Source organism: Pectinophora gossypiella, chromosome 12, assembly GCF_024362695.1.
Source record: "Pectinophora gossypiella chromosome 12, ilPecGoss1.1, whole genome shotgun sequence".
Lineage (NCBI taxonomy): Eukaryota > Metazoa > Arthropoda > Insecta > Lepidoptera > Gelechiidae > Pectinophora > Pectinophora gossypiella.
In genome coordinates, this window is record NC_065415.1 from 1,475,691 (window position 1) to 1,497,571 (window position 21,881).

General features: G+C 39.1%; 2 protein-coding genes across 3 annotated transcripts in view; both read right to left on the minus strand.

Moving 5' to 3' along the window:
* The window catches only part of LOC126371433 (uncharacterized), a 335,692-nt gene extending 317,337 nt beyond the window's left edge, over nucleotides 1-18,355 (minus strand). For both annotated transcript variants that reach the window (XR_007567041.1, XM_050016716.1), the window contains exon 1: nucleotides 17,759-18,355. The gene's annotated coding sequence lies outside the window, so the exon portion shown is untranslated. The remainder of the gene's footprint in view (nucleotides 1-17,758) is intronic.
* Nucleotides 18,356-18,499: 144 nt separating this feature from the next.
* On the minus strand, nucleotides 18,500-21,463 carry LOC126371501 (THAP domain-containing protein 1-like). Its single transcript, XM_050016814.1, has 4 exons — nucleotides 21,142-21,463; nucleotides 20,922-21,036; nucleotides 20,241-20,433; nucleotides 18,500-19,202 (listed from the first exon to the last, which is right to left on the minus strand). Exons 1-4 carry the CDS (start codon nucleotides 21,221-21,223, stop codon nucleotides 18,564-18,566), a joined length of 1,029 nt encoding a protein of 342 aa, XP_049872771.1. The 5' UTR covers nucleotides 21,224-21,463; the 3' UTR covers nucleotides 18,500-18,563.
* Nucleotides 21,464-21,881: the final 418 nt, after the last annotated feature.

Sequence of the window (21,881 nt, forward strand, 5' to 3'; positions counted from 1 at the left end):
AACCCCTAATAGGGTGGGCTGAGTCACACGTTATCAGAAGACATCTTGCAACTGCCTCTTTTGATAAGAAGTTCTAAGATGACTTTTATTTTTTAATTAATTATTTGCGTAACTTAATATTTTTACTCCAGAATGTTCTGTAATATGTTTATATTATATAGTAGGTATGTTATATCTCTTACATTGACCAAATTGGAGATGTCCTTAGAAAAGGTTTAGTACGATCTACTCTGAACCGGCGTATATGAAATGATTGATGAATGTGGAGGAATCAAAGGAAGTGTGTCAGGATCGAAGCAAATGGAATTCTATAGTCTGTGCTTACCCCGGTGGGAAATATGCGTGAGTTTATGTATGTATGTATTTATGTTATATCTCTATGTTCAAAGTAACTGAAACTTTACTTTCATTATTGAGAGTATCCATAGATTATCAAAACTAGATACGTCCACAAAGTTTATGCCTCATTATTTACTTATTTATTCACCAACACAGTTAACCACAAGTGTCTTACTGTAAAGATCTTCATAAAATTACATTAAACCCAGGACTTGTGTCCGGCTAATGGCAATGGTCTCACCCCCTACATGGGACTTAAACAAAGGTGGCGGGGTGTGGGAGTAATATACAACTCTGCCTAATACAGGCGTGGAATAGAGGCGTAATTTTATGTTATGTTATGTCTAAACCAACTCTCGTAATCCCAACCGAGGTGGTCACAATCACAACTATCACATACAATTATCAGACACCATCTAAACGCATTCGATGTTTTGAAGCGAGTTACAGTCTACTAGAGAAGCAAATAAAACTTTGCCCCTGAAGAAATCATTATAGCAATGAATATTTAAAATCGTTGAGTGCAGTTTCTAACTTGTAAGTCTTCCTACAGAGTCCAGATCTAGGCAAACTAGAGTTTTTCTTCGTCCGCGTAAACTGCAAGCGAAAGTTTTAACTACCCACATCAATTGCTATTAAAACTTCAAGAGCGTTAAGAAGATGAACAAAGGACCGTTATCATAAATACTTATTGTTAAAGATGTCACAAGAACGCTGCTTAAATAAACAGACAAACATGTAAAGGCCTGAGAAGAAATGAGAGCTTTATTACTAACCTAACCTAACCTAACCTTTAGGCAGTCAAAATCAGAGTACAATCATCTCCCTAGCGTCATCCCATTTTTCCCAGAGGTGTTGTTATAATATTTGTATTGTTTTATCTAGGAGAAATCTTTCCTAGACCTCCCCGTAAAGCGATTGCTTTAGTGTGCTTTAGTGAGGTTACATATTAAAAAATGTTGTACAGTCACCAAAAAGAAACAAAATTGATTTAGTATAAAAAAAGAAACAAAGGAACTACTGTTAGTTCCTTTGCAATCTTTTAAGCATATCTCTTATTTTGTCGATTAGATAACGAGATCATGACCACCCTGGTCCCTGATCATGCTCATGTAACGACTTCGAACCAAGTAAATTGTTGCCGGGATTAACGGCGTATTACCTTTAGACAGATTGATTGATACGGATATTCGCAATGGAAATGTTTATTTCAACCGTGTAATGACCAGTCGAGTAGGAAGGTCCACAGATTATACAAACATCATTATTGGTTACTCAAGCGCAACGCAAGATAACAGCTGACTATCAACGTGGGCGTCCAACCGTGAACGACGTAAAGCAAAAATGATACGTATTTGGCATACACAGTAGCAGTTGGGAGACTCGTGCTAATGTGAGACAAGAGCGGCGCCACGATTTGTCTGCTGGAGCGTCAAGAAGCCTAGCTGACAAGCCGAAGCAGAAAAGTCTTCGCCTGTTTTAGCATAGACACTAGCAATTGGGAGACTCGTGCTAATGTGAGACCAGAGCGGCACCAGGATTTATCTGCTGGAGTGTCAAGACATGACAAAGACTGTCTGGACAAGCTGAAGCAGTAAAGGATTCGCTTTCACACCACTGTTCCTCCCCAACTCACGTTTTAATTGTGTGATATACGGCAAAAGGTGTCGTGCTGCTATTAGCTTGATAAGTCACAAGAGATCTTGCAGCAAAACGTGACAGCTACACAGCCACTGTTATCATCTGTCAAGATGTTGTGGCCAATGATGACGATGAAGACCGTTACATAAGATAAACAGGCTATACACGTTCCACTGCTGGGCAGTTACCGTCATATAGCGCAAGCACCACTGCAGATTCATGGGAGAACAAATACTCTGCCTAAAGAGAAAAGTTCCTAAATTGACAGAATGGGAAAAGAGCCCTGAAGAGGTTTGGTGGATCTGGCCATTGCATTACTGAAACCGTTGAGGTGAATCATCATCAGTACATAATATAATGCAGGACCGATCGTCGTGGAGATACTTGGGGGAGGCCTATGCCCAGCAGTGGGCGTCGTACGGCTGATGATGATGATGATGACATAGTATAAAACAAAGTCGCTTTTTTTGTCTCTATATCCCTATCTTTAAAACTACGCAACAGGTTTTGATGCGGTTTTTTTAAATAGATGGAGTGATTCAAGAGGAAGGTTTATTGTGTATAATAACATCCATTAAATAGTGGAGAAATACTCTTATTTTTGAGGTTTTTAATGTGATGTCGTAAATAATTTCATTTTTTTCCTCAGCATTGCACCCGAGCGGAGCCGGGGCGTGTCGCTAGTATACAATAAACAAAACGAAACATCACTTTAGATATTGGATGAAAAGCTTTGAGTAGACTTCGACTACATACCCGGGATGACTACATGGAAACATGTCTAAGTCGTTATTTTCACTCATACCATGTCATGGTTTGAGCGAGTACAAAATATAGTCATTTATTTCTTCCTTTTGTGTGGGTTGTGAGAGGATGACCAGCCTCATCAACTCTGGTATCAGGGTTGACATTGAGCTACCAAAGTCCCCTGGCATAGCTCTTGTAACGACTACGGAATATCATCAATTAGTAACCCGGACCAGAGGCTTAACGTGGTAATCATCTTATTTTTTGGACAATTGGATGATTTCAGCCTAGAATGTCCTGGCCAAACTAGGGAGAGTTTTGCAAAGTGTTTTTTTGTGTCCTTGCTGGGTGAACGCAGGACCTCAGGATGTACTTAGGGGTGGCTTGCGTAAGGGTCTTTAAACATGTTTAGTGGGCCACTAAACATGTTTAAAGACCCTTACGCAAGCCACCCTAGATTAATAAAATAATAACAATCCAAGTGATGGATCTATTTAACAGTCGATATTGAGATTCAGCTCAGTATCGTCCGTTTCGTGGAGTCACAACTGTGAACAATAAATCTACGCCAGAGGGAATTGTGTCGCCATCCACAGTTCGAGTATTCCAGTCCTTTATTTTTAAACTAGAAAAGCACCGGGCAATACCTGCAGCAGTAATGTTTGCGAGTGATTCGTCACCTGCGCTGGAGATGCAGTTTTGTTCGTATTTGCGCTCGAGTTGACTGATCGCTTCATAGCGAGTACGCAGAAGTAAGCGCAATTGTATGCTTTTTAGATAAATCCCAGCTTTCCCAACGGAGCAGCGTTGTGGAGTAGCCTTCTCCGGTGCAAAGGGAGGAATGTGTCCAGCAATGTATCGTCGGCTGTGTATGTTTGATGTAATGTAAAGTAATAAATCTTCGTTTCAGGTTAAGATAGGGTGAGGGGGCATTTTTTACGAGTATCAACGTATTTCAAGCCACGTAGCCTAGTACCTAAGTATACGTTACTGAAAAGAAAACCCTGCAGATAGCAAGTGCAATTGGAAGAATACGTGAAGGTACATCTCGGTTGGAACCGGGAGCAATCCCTTGACATAATAGAAGAGCATTTCAACACGATTCCTACTGCTTCAATAACTGACAACAATACAGCGTTCCTTATTAACGTTAAAAGCAAATCTTTCCAGACTCAAAGGCTCTGAGCACTTACTGGTTTAAATGTCACCCATTAAAAACAAAGCAACCTCAAGCGAACCAAGAAATTAACTGTTAGCTAGAATTAAATTCGTTAACACTAAGAGATGAGATTGCAACATTTCTCATTGGCCCAACAAGAGCACGCTTCTCGGCTAATTTCATTTCGTTAACTCCGTAAATGGGCTTCAGGGATATTTATTATCTCAGCCCGTGTTTGGAGACCAAACGAGAAAGAAAAATCCTAACAGTTGACAAAAAATAACGGTATCATCGCAATCTTAGTAACGCAATTCATAACAGGATAAAAACCATCAGAGAAAACGATTCAGCCGCGCCTCCGGGGTGTTCCCTTTTTATTGGTCCCGCTTGTAACTAAGTCGCCTATTACTATTATTATAGACAAAATATAGCCTTCAAAAGACTGAAGATTTGTCCTCTTGAGACGTTGCAATCACGAGAATTTTAGTTGAACATCAAAGAACATTTTCAAAACGTTCAAACAAGTTATCCGAAGCGGAATAGGACCAAAAAAAAAACAAGTTTTAATTCGTGGTAATGTGCCCAGCAACCATTACGCCAATCATGTTACGTGCGAAAAATATACCTAACTAGCATTAGCTTGTCTAACTTTGCAACAATTTCCGAATAAAATTCATCATTCCCAGCAAATTAACCTAAATTTCAATTTCCTTTCCGAAACACCGGCACTGAATACAAACGAGGAGGGAAGATTTATCACAATTCTCGACAAAGTGAAACGTCGTCAGCGCAGAAATTGTAGACGAATATTGCGAACTACTCCGTGTTTAGTGAGTAGTTGAACTCCTGACAGTCAAATCAACGTGCAAACCTGTCCGCCGAGGCAAAATGAGAAATAACAGTTTTTTTAACTCGAATAAAACTAGGCAGATTCGGTGCCATAATCTTCTTCTATCATGTGGGTTGTGAGGTGGAGTACCAACATCATTAACCCTGGTGTCAGGGTTATTATTGAGCCGCCAAAGGCCCCTGACACGACTCGTGTAACGACTACATACTTAGATCAGTAAGTAGTAACTGAGACCAAGGGCTTAACGTGCCGTCCGAAGCACGCATCATCTTACTTTCGGACAATCTGGTGATCAGCCAGTAATGTCCAAACTAGGGCCCACAAAGTAATTTTTGTGATATATACCCACCGGGAATCGAACCCGGGACCTTCGGATCGTGAGCCCAACGCTCAACCATTGGACCACGGAAGTGCCATAATAATAAATGCTTAAACGGATCAGGCCTAACGGAATATACATAACAGAAACAGCCTATATACGTCCCACTGCTGGGCACAGGTCTCCCCTCAATCAACCGGAGGGGGTATGGAGCATACTCCACCACGCTGCTCCACTGCGGGTTGGTGGAGGTGTTTTTAAGAATAGAAGAAGAATAAGAATAAAATAAATTTATTGCCAGTAACAATTTACATTACCTACATTTTACGGCTAATAGCCGGGACCAACGGCTTAACGTGCCCTCCGAAGCACGGAATCATCTTACTTTTTCGGACAATCAGGTGATTCAAGCCTGAAAAGTCCTTACCAAACAAAGGACAGTCTCACAAAGTGATTTCGACAATGTCCCCATCGGGAATCGAACCCGGACCTCCAGATCGTGAGCCTAACGCTCTAACCACTAGACCACGGAGGCTGTTGTAACGGAATATACTTAGACCAAATCCGAAGATTTCCTTTCAAAAAATCAAGAGAATCGATAGGATTCGATTAGATAGAAGGGGGGGGGGAAGTTTAGCTCGGTTTATTTGTAAAATGAGATAATCCTTTTTAAAGTGACGGTTACAAAATTGTACACAACTGGAATTGGTTAATTTGAAAGGTACCACAGAAGTTTAAAGGTTTTGAAGGATGATCGATGTCTGCCGCCGTTTCCATTTTAATCTGTTCAATAATTTTGCGAATCGCGTCGGCGGACAAGCTTAATCGATACTGTGAGTTGCAGTTAAAGTGACTCTTTGGCATTATCCCGTTTATCACAGGGTCCGCCTACCTAACCTGAAGATTTTACAAGTCCGGTTTTTACAGAAGCGACTGCCTATCTGACTTTCCAACCCGCGAAGGGAAAACCAGCCCAATACAGGTTAGGCCACATACCTCCGAAAAATGCATTTCTCGAGAATGTAGGTTTCCTCACGATGTTTTCCTTCGCCGCTGAGCACGTGATAATCATTTATGATCCAAACACGAATCCGAAAACAAATTCGCTATACATTGGTTTAGGCCTGGGATTCCAACCTGCGACCTTAAAGTGAGAGGCAAGGTTCTACCAACTACGCTGCCACAGCTCAAACACAAAGATTCTTAACGTGGTTGGAGTTAAAATAAAAGAAACTGCAAATGATAAAGATGGAGATCAGATTAAAATCGCGCTCCCAGTGTCAATAAAAATATATTTTTGGAAGTAGTTACTACCTAGCAATAAGCCCGCCTATTGTACTCTTTCATACACAATGTAAGTAATTAAGCATAAGCACCTTAAGACTTAGAGATTAATATTTCTAAATTACAGGAAGTTAGAAACTGGAAAGCGCAGTTAAATCGTACGTGCAAATTGCAGCTCAAGCAGCTGGTTGTAGAAACCTTTGAGGAAGGAGGTCAGATCAGATCCGTCACACTTTGTATTGCTTAGCTTAATTCAAATTCAAAATACCTTTATTCAGTAAGTAACATAGTTAGAGTTACATTTTAAATCGTCAATCTTTACATAACGAACGTCTCATCCGCCTAAGGGTGCCTTTCCACCAGAGATGTGCTATGCCACGATGCTGCAGATGCGGTTGATATTCACCAATCATATTCATTGCACATAGCATAGCATAGCTTAGTATTGGTGGAAAGGGTCACATAGTTTCGTAGCGCAGCTCATACATCTTCGCAGCATAGCTGCATAGCACATCTCTGGTGGAAAGGCACCCTAAAACTGCAGCTTCTCACAACCTGTATACCCGGGGAAAAGAAGCTGCAAGAAAAACTTTGCACAAGGCCGTAGACGTTCTTTAAAAAAACATAAATAACAATGCAATAAGTTACATACATACATACATACATAAACTCACGCCCGTAATCCCTAATGGGGTGGGCAGAGCCACAAGTAATCAAAGACAACTTGCTGCCACTGTTGATACGAAGTCCTAAGATGGATATGATGAACCTTATGGTGATAAGGGATCAGCCTATCGCCCATAACATTAGTCCATCATGTTAGAGGACGCAATCCCTCTGTCGGTTTTTACGACATGCCCGGGAAGACAAGCAGCTGAACGTGTTCTATGTTTTTTATTTGCTCCCAGAACAGCATAGAAGCAAAAAAAAAAAATTATAAAAAATTGTAGGAACAAAATGGAATCGATTGTCTTTAGCACGTAGGAAAACCGCAACACTTGATTAGATACTTAAGAGCAAAACAATGAAAAGTATTAAGTAGGTAGTTGGGGGTTTAAAACCCTTCGATATGAGGTTAGGTCCTTAATCGCTTGACCTGAAATTAATCCGCATAAGTAATGTTTGATTACTTCTTCTATCGTGTCGGTTATGAGACGGATTACCAACCTCATCAACCCTGGTGTCAGGGTATTATTGAGCCGTCAAAGGTCCTTGATATGGCGCATGTAACGACGTACTTATATCACAATAAAAATCTTTATAAGCACGAATCATCTTACTTTCGGACAATCGGGAGGTCAGCTCGCAATATGCTAACCAAACCAGGGCTCACTTAGTGATTTTTGTGATATATCCCCACTGGGATTCGAACCCAGGACCTCCGGATCGTGAGCCCAACGCTCAGCCACTGAATCACAGAGACCGTTAAGTAATGTTTGATTACTTAACAACGCGCGATGGCACCCAGATTTCGTTCCTAATTGCTCCGGTTAATTAGCCCGGCCTATGTAAGCCATTTATATGCGAAGGTGCAAAGGCAAGAATTAATGCTAGACCAGGCAAAATGGGGACACAGTAATGGGTGCCTCGCCGCTTAATAAACCGGGTAATAACACTTTTCTTTACAAATCACGTGACTGTGACTGTAGAACCCTGTCGCACTATCATATTTGACATTTAATGAGACTTAGACCGGGTTTCCACTGACGCGGAGATGGGCGGAGAAGAGCGGAGATGTGCGGATTTGACCAATCACAGCGTTCGAGAGAGCGAAAAACTAAGACGCTCTGTCACTCTCTCCCTCACGGTGATTGGTCGATAACTGCCCGTCTCCGCTCATCTCCGCACAGCTCCGCGTCAATGGAAACGCAGCCTTACGGTTTAATTTGTCAAAAAAGTTTATACAAAAGTGTTTACAGAATAGTAATCATCATCAAGAACATCGTCATCATCGTGGATATTCCGTAAGAGCGATAGGCTGATCCCTTATCATCATCATTACCTTACCTACACGTTTCATTATGTACCTACACGTTTCATATGTAACCCGGGGTAATCTATAATTGGCTTACTTGTTACTGAAAATATTATATCACTACTATGTATACTATATAAGCTGTTGATTACCTGAACAATAAATAAATAAAAAATAAATAAATCAATCATACGGTTTATCATTATCCACCTTAGGACTATATATCAAAAGTGGCTGCAAATAGTTTCTTGATTATTTGTAGTTCTGCCCACCCCTTGTGAGTTTATGTATGTGTATACAGAATAGTACTCGTTACCGTGTACGTACGGATATTGCCCGGATCACAGCTTGCGAATACCTGGTACGAAATTTATGTACGGCTTTATCACTGTCACGGGGAAGGAACAGTAACAGGTAAGTATCCAATACCAGAACAGGGATATATATTATACATATAAATGTCAAGGGATAAGCCAGCGTGCTTAAGGACAGACAATTAGTCTGCCCATTAAGATTAATAACTACAGCTCACCGGTCTAGTCTGACAGCCTCAGTGTCCAGTGGTTGAGCATGGGGCTCATGATCCGGGTTCGAATTCGTTCTTTGTTTTCGTAATATTCGTAATCCCTAGTTTGCATATAGGGCTTAACCTGCCCTCCAAGCCTTCAAAGCATAAAATTGTCTTACTTTTCCAAACAATCAGGTGATTCAAGCCTGCAAAGTCCTTATCAAACAAAGGATAGTCTCACAAAGTGATTTCGACAATGTCCCCGTTGCGAATCGAACCCGGACCTCCACATCGTGAGCCTAACGCTCTAACCACTAAACCTCGGAGGCTGTTATTATGACAAAATTATCTACTTAATAAACTGTTCCAGCTGACCGAAGAATATCGCTGTTTATTGAGTCCTGGAAATCACAAAGCTACCTACCTATTTTGCCTTTTAACTTCTCATTTCTACGAACATTTTTGATCTTGGAAAAATATATTGTTATTTTCAATTGAATTCGTTACACGAACTTCTTACTTTGATGTGAAATCTGATCGAATCATGGGAATGTTAATTCCAATAAATATCCAATACTCTGTACGCGCCCGAGGCAGTTATTTTTGTTTGCCTATTTGCCTCACTGCAAGCTTAGTTATAATTAGAGAAGAAAAAATTGCGGAAAATATCATTTTTCGTAAAAGAAAATCATTAAAAATAATTTGATCTTGTTCTTGCGGAACCCTTATGTACCTAAATCCGAATCTCGACTGATACTAATGAACGTCACAGCACTGTCAATCGATGGTGGGCAAAAATATCCTACAGTATTTTTGCAAATATCCAGTAAGAACTTACGTAAGTTACATAAATCCTAACTGGATATTTGCAAAAAGACAATTTATAGGATTCTATGATATTTTTGCGTTCACGGTGATGATAGTGAGCCGTGGTAGCCCAGTTGGTAGAACGCTGGCCTCTCACTTTGAGGTCGCAGGTTCGAATCCAGTACAGTCGAATTTGTTTTCGAATTCATGTCTGGATCATAACTGATTATCACGTGCTCAGGTATAGGAAAACATCGTGAGGAAACCCACATTCCCAAGAAAAGCATTTTCGGAGGTATGTGACCTAACTATATTAGGCTGGTTTTTCTCTTCGCGGGTTGGAAGGTCAGACGGGCAGTCGCTTCTGTAATAAACCGAACCTGTCAAATCTTCAGGTTAGGTAAGCGGACCCTGTGAAAAACGAGATAATGGAAGGGAAGCGATGGTAATGATAGTGACTTATTTTTCACGTGATAAAATTACATCGTCGATTATTACCGAATAAATCTTCCTAAGTATACCTACCTAACTGATTTGATTACCAACATTCTGAGACTCCACGTGCCAGAAATTCAAAAGGAACCAAAAAAGATTAATCTGAAGAAACCTTTACAAAAAATTCCCAAGTGTTGGCAACATCAAAGTCATATATTTTTACTGTAATATTATTTGCTCTAGCAATATTACTGGACTTTGTGCCGCTGTACAAATTTATGTTGAACTCTAAATTCGAACTGTGATTGTGATTTGTTGTGTGAACTTGGCATGAAGTGAACGTTACTCTGCCTAATTTTTGAACAAAATGTCAAACGATAAAAACTAAGTAATATGCTCAATTAATGACAGGCTTAAAAGGCTACTAGGCCAAAGCCGATAAACTCTTTCCAAAAAAAAAATATGCCACAGACTTTGCCGACAAGGCATGTTTTCTCATTTTGTTAACTTGTATGTAAATAATTTCCTAGTTTTAATTCAGTACAGTCCATTGTAACACCATCTCGAAGGATTTTTATTTACCGGAGCCACCATCGCCCCCAACACCAAGCGCTCACAAAACCTTAAAATGATACATTTCACTAAAAGTTAGCCTCTTATTCGCCGGAAACAACAAAATTACAGTCAAATGTCTAATATTGCGTGTGAAGTTAACTAGAGCTAATAAATTACAAAATTGTGTAATTCACGTACCCTAGTTTCCTTGGGCAATTAGTTTAATCGTGAGTTTAACGGAATTATCAGGTCGATCTCGGGTTCAAGTGGTTTCGTGAGCTCGAAAACGTATCCTTGGTAGAAAGACGAGCTGTAAAACTATATTAGCAACAGGGAGAATCACACACGGATTAGAGGCGCTAACTCCTTCACAAGATAGAATCAACACACCTACTTAGATTCATCATTTTTGGCTTTTTCATATCATATATTTTTTAGATTGTTTGTGAGAAAATAAATTTATTTTCTATTGTAACATCCTCCTGCGGTCCAAGTCAGACTCAATACAACTGGATTTGAAGCTTAATTTTCTATATGTCTTGCTCGCACTTAAAGTTACGCGATAAGAATTATATTTAAAAAAAAAAATATTTAAAAAATATTTATTTACCAAATAAAGTAAAATTAACACAAGTTAATAGCGGGTCCTGCACTAGGGTTTCCCCTGTATCGCAGTAGCCCTATGGTATAACATTTTTTTGCGTAAAGATTAAAAATACGAAGTCCGGTGGAGACTCACCTGAGTCTCCACCGGACTTCGTATTTTTAATTTTATATGTATATAGGTACCTACCTATATACATTGAATGGAGTGTCTGGGCTATGGACTCGACCCAATTTCTTCTGGGCAGTTATACGGTATCCTGGTTTTATTGGGGAAATGCAGATCACGACGGTTTAGTGGTTCTCGATGTCGATATGATTCCGAAAATACACTCGTAGGTATACATACTCTTGAATTTGAATTGAATTCATGTACTTCTGCTATCGTGTGGGTTGTGAGGTGGATTACCGACTTCATTAACCCTGGCGTCATGGTTCCTATTGAACCGCCAAAGACCGCTGACATAGCTCATGTAACGACTACATACTTACAACAGTAAGCAGTAACCGGGATCAACGGCTTAATGCGCCTTCCGAAGCACGGAACATCTTACTTTCGGACAATCAGGTGATCAGCCTGTAATGTCCTAACGAAACTAGGGATCACAAAGTCATTTTTGTGGTAAGTCCCCATTGGGATTTGAACCCAGGACCTCCGGATCGTGAGCCCAACGCGCAACCCCTGGCCCACACAGGTCATTAAAACTATAGACTAATGGGTTGTTATTGAAACGTATTTACGGAAATTTCCGAATAGGTTAGAAGCCTGTAGAATTCCAAAGATCTTATTAGTAGGTACCTACTGCTGAGAATCGATCTCGCATTCTATTATGACAATTATACAATAACAGCGTACGGTTACGAGTAATATGTTTACACTTTGAAACCTTGTCACATTAACTTTTTGACAAATTAAACCTTAAGTCTCATTAAATGTCAAATATGATAGTGCGACAAGGGTCTAAAGTGGGTACATGATATTGCTCGTGACTAATTCCAACTAACTTACCAAATACAGCAACAATTCCGAAAATATCAGTGAATCTGAATCGCGTATTCCCAATTTCGAATATCGTACCATTCACTAATTATCTGCAACCAATAGGCTACTTGACAACCTAGTCAAATGAGATACTTTTTACGATACGTCAAAACGAATGTTTTCTTTGGAGTTTGTATGCAAATACTGTCCTGTGACGTCATCAATAAAACCGGTCAAACGTCGTACTCATTGTTACTTAATTCATAAATAAAATTCGAAAATAAGTCGAAAAGTAAAATGAGATTGATTTTTGTCCATCTTAGTGTGGCTTCTATTTCTATATTAGCATTTTATAATCTATCTTTGACCCATTCAAATACCCAATTGTCAAATCCGATCGACTGATGTATCCGGCCACGGTATCCGTGATAAAGAAACAACCGTAATGCAACATTAAACCGTAAATGCAAAAAAGCGACCTCCGAGGTCCAGTGGTTGAGCGTTGGGCTCACTATCAAGAGGTCCCGGGGTCGAAATCCTCTAGGCACAAGTCACTAAAATCAGTTAGGGATCCCTAGTTTGGTTAGGACATTACAGGCATTAGGAGCTCGGTGGCGCAGCGGTAAACGCGCTCGGTCTGCGATTGTTGAAGTTAAGCAACTTTCGCAAAGGCCGGTCATAGGATGGGTGACCACAAAAAAAAAGTTTCATCTCGAGCTCCTCCGTGCTTCGGAAGGCACGTTAAGCCGTTGGTCCCGGCTGCATTAGCAGTCGTTAATAACCATCAATCCGCACTGGGCCCGCGTGTTGGTTTAAGGCCCGATCTCCCTATCCATCCATAGGGAAGGCCCGTGCCCCAGCAGTGGGGACGTTAATGGGCTGATGATGATGATTACAGGCCGACCACCTGATTGTCCGAAAGTAAGATAATCCGTGCTTCGGAAGGCGCGTTAAGCCGTTGGTCCCGGTTACTATTACTAATGTAAGTATGTAGTCGTTACATGAGTCATGTCAGGGGCCTTTGGCGGCTCAGTAATAACCCTGACACCAGGTTGGTATTCCACCTCACAACCCACACGATAAGAAGAAAACCGGACCTACAAAAATAATGACATAAAATAAAATTACGCGAATATTTTTTTTTAATATTTGCATGCTAATAATAAAAACCACTTATCCTAGCTCTGCATCCACCTATTCTAGCGAATAAATGACTTCTGCATTGTAAGGAAAGAATTCTCATAACTACAGGAAGTTTTCTAAGTAACTCTTCGCATTTCTCTAAAGCTTTGTAGCTTTAGAAGAAAGACGAAAATAAATGGATAAAGAAAATGGGACAAACAACTTGTCTGACGAGGTGACCATTTTATGGGACGCCATTTTCTGAAATCCAGTTAAGAGTCTTAGATTGTTGCTTTTGCCACCGTGGAAATTTCGTAGAATCTCACTTTATTTTTGGACTAGCGACCGCCCGCGACTTCGTCCGTGTGGATTTCAGTTTTTTTGTTAAAGCTTGTGTGTTATTCTGATGCATAAGCTACATTATTGTAAAATTTCATTAAAAGTGATTATTGTGATATGTCCCCACCGGGATTCGAACCCTGGGCCTATGGATCGTAAGCCCAACGCTCAACCACGGGTCCTGTATTAAAATGATTGCAAAGATATTTACTCTAAATAATTTAGTTACAGGCGATATCAAAAACGTAGAAAAACTAGATGTTCATCTTCCCGCTTGTCGTAAAATCCGTCATTTTAATCAGCTTCTTTCTAGCGTGAACACCGCCATCTTGCGCCTTCCGCTTCCTACTGTTCTTCCTTCACTTTGCCCAGTCTTGGACATCGTCTTTGGACAACCCTTGTCTTGTGACCTTTCTAACATGATAGGCCATAACATGTATGTTTGACCTGTCACCATAGAGTTCATCATTCTATATTAACTTTCGTACCGAGAGTTAGAAATTGTCTAATTGGTTGATGCTCTGGTCACCTCTTTAGGGATGATGGGCGTATGTTTATGTATGTACAATGAGCAAGAATACCAGTGATGTGGCGTCCCCGCAATGTTCCCAAAGTCGGCCAGTTCCTGTAGTAAAAGCTCTATTTGAGACCATTCCCGATAATGGCTCATAACTGACCAATTCCTGAGCGTAATTTGACTTTAACATCGTAGCTTTCTCTCCAAAGAAATGCTACATCATCCTAGCTCAATCCCATTTCTCTGGCTTTATTTTACTTTTTCCGGACTCACTCGGTTCTCGGAAATAATTTGGCTTTACATGTTAGTTACGTGCGCACCGCAAATGGCCAATAAACAGCGGTATTATGGCCAGTGAACAGACGAAGGGCGATTTCTATTAACATCGCTCGGTAACCTTTTACTGCCGAATTAACATTACAACAGCGAACCGGGTAGTAACCGTACGTGTACATTTTCGTAACATATTACGGTAGCGAATTGTTATGCTGTCATGAGCAGACTTTGCGATTTGGCAATATGAAGATACGGACATAAGAATAACAGATAAGTTCTCGACTATATTCCAATTGGGGTACTTATGAAGTAAGTACCCACACCTCACCGAGCTTTGTGAACATAGGTGCAGAGCGGAATATTGATCGGAATTTTTGTTTTTCTTATTTTAAAGTTTACATTCAGGTAGTTTGGAAACATTTACTGTTATAACAAATCCTATAGGCTATTTTCCAACTAGTCAAATCAGTTACTTTTTACTAAACGTCAAAACATTAAATTACTATAGAATTAGTATGAAAAAGCCAACCTGTGACGTCATAGTGTAACGTGACAAAATGTCGCACTTATTATTACGTTTTTCTTTAAGATTAAAATTCATAAATAACTTAAATAGAAAAAAGAAAACGTTTTTTGACACCTTTAGATGTGTTTATTCAAATTCAAATTCACAACTACACTAACTACAACTACTAACTCAATATACTAACTTAATTGGGCAAAACAATTATCAAAGCGTATAGCGAGATAATCTTCTATTTAAAAGATCCTGTTACAGCAATGATGTTGGTTGCACGAAAATTACGTCCAGAATGCTGTCTGAAAACGACGTAAACTGTTTTCAATATGCATGCAATACACGGAGTCAGAAAACGAGACGTTCTTCAAACAAGGATCGGTACTGTCCCACAGACGTATTGATCTACTCTACAATGCTCTACAGATGTAGAAACGAGACAATTCTCCCCAACCCCCTATCTAGAATTCAATCCAATCTGCATGCTCTTTCGTCGCGTCACGGAAGGTGTTTTTATTCCACCCCCGAGACCAGATTAAAACAGGAGACAGCAGACGGCATTTCCATAATTATTAGGTATTTACCCTCAACAACGTTAATGGAGCATTTTATGTCCCAAATTCTAGTGAATTATCGGCAACAGGTAAAGTATTGCCTATGTAAATGTTATTTTATGCATAGAAGGTGATTCTGCTGAATAAAATCGACATAAAACGCAATAACAGGTCGCTTAACACATAATAATTTATGTAATGCGTCTAGGAGATAAATTGCGTAACTTTAAAAAACTGTATTCTACTTTTTAAATGATGTATGATCAGTTGACTATCGGCCATTATAGACGGCGATACGGCTCAACACCTATCACGTTGATCTAAAGCTCGCTGAAGTGTGGATACTTAGTTCATAATGCTATGTACCTCTGACTACCCCAATTTGGGTTTGTGTGCTAAAATGTAGTGAGAGCGTTTTGGAAAGTTTATTTAGGTCTTGTGTAAGAAGATGTAGACGACAATAGAATAGTTTGCTCAAACAAGGATCTAGATAGCATTCAAGTTATACGGGCGTAAAACATGTAAATTAATGTAATCCCTAAAACACAACAAATCCTACAAGTTAAATTGCCTATTCTAGAATATTGCAAGTTACAAACCCATATTTAATGACCCAAAAACGCCGCCTGGAAACAAAACATCGATCTTACACGCCCACACGTACACATTGATGTAAGATTGAACGTTCCAAATGGGCAATATAGGACGCACTACCTACTTAAATAAATAACAAAAACGTCCTGACGAACAGGCTTTTGACCCTGGCAATGGCAACAGCAAAAGACCGCATAAGAAACGATTAAGGCGCGCGTTTTGCACACAATAAGCAACGTGCTATAATCACATACGATTACCATCGCACGCTTGGTTGACTCGAGTGAACCAACAAGGCAAGTTTACTATCCACAACATATGAAATAGCAATCATTGCAACTTAGAAACGTTGTTAAAATAGGTTCCTGTTACAAGTCACACGCCCACGCCCAAGTATTTCGTTGTTCTTCGAAACTTGTACGTGTGAATCTTATTTGTCGTGGAAAACTAAGGACAACAACCATTTTAGAATGATAAATAATAAACCAGTTTAATTAGTTTTTCGTAATAATTTACAATTATTTGCAAAAACAAGTTTCGCGCGCATATAGCGCGTGTAGGTAAACGTATCACAGTTCGTGGAATAAATCTGCCGTATTTGAGGGACTTCCGTCTTTCATGTGCATGAAAGACTAAAAATGTTTCACTGGAAAATAGGCCACCGTTACTGAGACTTCGTTAGCGGAGCAGTCCCGTTCTAGTTTACTATGCTTTTTATTTACATGCTTAGTCGCTCGTGTGGCTATTATTGTGCTAAAAAATTCCGGTTTGAAGGACCAAATAAACAAAATTCCTGTAACGTATTTTAATGCAAAAATATTGGGTTAATTCGGCTCGAAGGACGAAAAATTTCGACATCTATTTTGTAAAATTTTCGGTTTTATATGAGTAGGTCACTATAATATCCTATAATCAAGCTACTATACACCAACAGATGACCGGATTGAACGCCCCAAAGTGTTTTAGTGAAAGATTAATGGCTTGACGAACCAGAACATACCTATTTGTTTATTGACGGCTCGAAGGACCTAGTAGCGAGTGCTGTGGACAGACACATCGACTTGTTGATACGGCGGCAGTGTGGGAAACGAGGTAATAGCGATGATTTTGATCAGATATTTGAAGAAGTAACTTCTTTAAGTGTATCAAAAAGAACTGATATGCCTTTAAGCGAATCTTAACTTTTGTTACGAACAAGTTAGTTGGCTTTTTTCGCGAGAACTTAAAGCTAAAGCTCCGCTAATTAAACGGAATGTGACCTCACTACAATACAATTGTCAGGTAACAAAGAAACCAAGAAGCACTTTCAATAGTGCAAGTAATTAGTAGAAACTATACAGGCACCATAAATGTAGAAAGAGAAACTGTTGCATGGTACGAATGGGACATATTTTCAATATTTATTACTGCGTAATGGTTATATTAAAAATTTACACGTTCGAATGGTGATTGAATGGCGCGCGGTTATGGTGCTGTGGCTTACTTTTAAGGCATGTAACACGCACAAGGAATAGTGATTGCGAAAGTCCAGTTAGTGGCTCCAAGTGCCAGCCTGTAGCGCCAATTCGCCTTATTTATAAGAGAAATCAGACTTAACAGACAAGGAAGTGAACAAAAATAGCGTGGAAAACGTACCTTTTAATCGTTCTTCATACACCGCTCAAATAAATCCAGTCACAGAAAAACAAAAAACACAGGCACTACACAAAATAAGAACTCAAAACTATTCGCTGCCTCTGGGAGCGTGGAGCACACACATCTTGTTTCGTCTGTTTTTGGGGGAAATAATAAAAAAAACTTGCACAATATTTGAACAGATGGATTTATTTTGGTTCACGCGCGACGTGACGCGAGCGAGGTGTCGACACACACAGCTCGCAGGCAAGCACTCACCACACTGCCGGAACCATTTGTTTGGCTATAGCGCGCGCGACCGCTCCTGCATGTCGTCGCGGCCGTATTTCGCCTTCTCTTTCTATCACACTTGTTTTACAGTGCCCTCTAACGGGATTCAACGGAACTAACAAAAGCTTCCGTGCAAGGTTGATTACTGGGTGGTTTCTGAAAACTCGTTTGGAATGCCTTTGGTCGTATCAAGTTAATTACAAGAACTTGCCTGTAGAGGGCGTAGTTCTTCCTAGGGTTAATATGTGAAGAATTATCCTCTTAGGCCTAATTTAGTTACACAAGTAATGGTGCTGATTCCTACACTTTCACTTAGCGTTATAATTCTAAAACTAGCTTTATCTCTGTCTTGCACTCCTTTAAGTGAAGGACGGCACAATTTTTAGAGCTATCGGACTAGAAATAAAATAAAGTTTTGTCTGTTTGTTGTTTTGTCACCATTAAATTATTTAGAAATAAATTGAGTTTAGATTGAAAATATTCCAAATATTTTATTCTCAAAAAAGAATTCTTATTGTGTACACTTATAAGTAAGTCAACGAAGTGCAATTTTACACGAGAGTTCCGAGTCTGTTTGTTCTGTGGAAACTTTTATCAGGTTGCTGGATGAAATCACATTCTTGGGCTGGAACCCTGCACTGAGCCAGTTGTCCATCACTTCTGTACTTGGTAACAGCGTCCGCAATGTATTCCTCAAGTAGATATATGCTTGTGGGGAATACTTATAAATACTAAGTGCAAAATTCTTCAAATCATCTGTGTGCCTTGACGGCATCGCCATTACAAGTCCGTTTGTATCGTCCTTAATTTTATCCTGTAAAGACAGCAATATTCTCGCTTTTTTCTTTCTTTTCTGACTCAACACGTCTTTCTTCATTTCTATTATTTGATTCAATCGATTTAAAAACCTACCCTGTCTATTGTGTATTTTCATATTGTATCTTAATTTGTCCTTAAGGCCCACTGCTTGTCGTTGCATCATTTGTACTTCTGTGAATAGTTTGAGTAATTCTATATTGTCTACTTTTTGTTTGGGTTTGCTGCTGGTCACGTGTGGGTCTCCGTTGACGTGTCTGTGTGACTCTGCCTCGTTGTCCCCGTCATAATCTGTGTCGCCGTCCATATCGTAGTCTTCATCCTCATTGTCTAGTGTGTCTTCTTCTATGTACTCCACCTGGCGAAGATTTACACGTTTAAAAGTCGTAAAAGTTAAAAATACTGTAAACTTATAAAATCTGAAGTGAGATCATATTATACATGATAAAAACGGTTTAGGTTCCCTGCTAAATTCAGTCTTCTGCTGGGTAATTCAAGGTGGTCCTCCAAAAGTTCAGTTTAGCATACAAGCTTCGGTATAGAGTTGCGAATCATTGGACATGCGTGACTTAAGTGTTAATTACATTTGCCAATCCATCCTGCCCGATGCGTCAAAGTACCGGCGCGGCGATTAGGATCGTGTAGTCTAATAGCAAATTGGGGAGTAACCATGGTAACCATGATCTTGAGTGAGTTGCTGGAGAGTAACCATGTATCCGCAATCTTGAATTAGTCAAATAGCGTCGATTTTGCCAATCCCGATGTGACCTTGACACATCGGTCTGGGTGGATTGTATAATAACCGCTTTACATGTTAATGCCTACAGTATTCATACCTACATTGGTGATTCCCCTTCAATAAATTGGAAAACCCCATTAAGTACATAAGTACCGAAGTCACTTTGTTGTTTGAATTGTAATCTTTTTTTTCTTTACCTCTTTTTAGTTGCTATATGATTTCCATGCTGTCAACACACCCTGTTTGGGATGTTGACTGACCATTTTTGTTTGTAATTGTTATATTTTATCATATATTGTTAATGTCCTGTTGTGTGTTGCAATAAAAATATAAATAAGGTTCAGTATTATGCTTTGAGTAATTCAATCAGCATACCAGCCATTATTTATTTGACAAAATAGAGTTTTGCTCATAAGCATACAGCATAGAATTTTTTATTGAAAGGAACATTTGAAATAGGTACCCATATATTCCAATTCAACATACATAAAAAGTAACACAACAGACTTGAATTAAACACAGTTAAAACAAAAACTGATAAATTATTATTTTTAATAATTTAATAAAAATTATAATATTTTTTTTAAATTTTATTATTATATTTTATTTGTATTATTTTTAAGGTAGTTTAAACAGAAAAATGGAGTAATACTACACCTCTAGAACATGTTTGGGTAGCTTCAGTGATGGCACGGCCTTATCCACAAGCACCATCTGATTATCAGCGTCACATGTGAAGCAGTCCACTGAGAAGTGCTGTATACAAATGTATGAGTAGTCTGTGGACATCCAGTTGTTTCTACCGGTCAGGTTCGTCCATATCTCTCTGAAGTGTGGGTCTTCTGGAAACCTGGGGTAAATAACATCATAATTGGGTTGTGTACTAGGTTCAAGATAAATTATGAAATTCTGATTAATAAATAAAGACATCTAAAACTAACGAAAAACCTTTTCCTTGTTTTATTTAACTTATTTATGAATTTTATGAAGAAAAACTTAATAATAAGTCGACATTTTATCATGTTTTTCTATAATGTCACAATGTGCTTTCTCATACAAATTCCATATTAATTTCGTGTTTTGATGTTTAGTAAATAGTAACTGATTTAACTTGTTAGAAACTAGCCTATTATTGTGTGTTTGGTAAGTGTTTATTTATAGGAGTTCTCTAACTTAGAACATGTAAGATCATCTCTTACTAACAAATCAAGTACCAACAGTGTAATGTTGTTGTTAAGCAAGCACAGTTGCCTTTATATATAATAATAAGTTTTTCGCAATGCTTATGGTGGGACCTAGGTATATATAATTTAAATTTGAAAGTTGTTTAGATCTTACCTAAAGAACTCATCTGAATTTAAGTTTTTAGAATCATCACATCCCAGCACTGCACATGTTTTAGAGATCTCTGTGTCGGCTTCTGCGTTCTGTTTCAGTTCCGGGGCCACCATAGCTGGAAACGTGGTGTTGTTAATTAGGAACGCAGAAATTCCGCTGTAGGCAATTATGCCGAAAGACAAAACATGTCAATGAATATAGCAACTAAGACGGAATTTACCAATAGGAGTAGACTTCAGCTTGCTCTCAATAAATTCTGTACCATTTTCTTTCATTTTAACTAGACTATGACTAAAATTCATTGAAATATCTCCAATAATTCCACCCGAACGAGAAGGCAGCGACTACCTACCAACACTTAGGTTATCACTAATACTACAAACAAAACTATTTGCACCTGATTTTTATATAATTAGATACTAAATGTTCTAACGATAAAAATATCAAGATAACGAATTACAATACGTAATAGAAAACGCTATAATCATGAATTTTTGTAGCCCTAAAATCCGGTGTCATTTTTTTATCATTCGTAAACTGAATGAATGATTGAGTATTATTTTTTTTTTTTTTGGTTTGGTTTTCCCGAGGTTTTCCCCGAAGGGTAAGGCAAAAGGAACTATGCCCATACAGCCATGTCTGACGTATTTTTTTCTTGATGATTAATGAAATGATGAAAGGTGATGATGATGAAACCTAAGCCCCCACCCTCGGAGTAGACTCCTACTCCGAACCCCAAACGAATTAACTCAAAAGTCCGCATAAACTTTTGAGTTATGAAGCGGCTTCCTGACACGAAGCGAAAATAGGCAGATACACTTTGTTTATTGAATACCCCAATATAATAACACTCGCGAATGTCTTCCGACTAACTTAATGCCTCAGAATAATAACTAAAGCATAGAAGGAAGGCTAAAATAAGAATTCAGAAACTATAAACCGGCTCTCTTCTAGCTTACG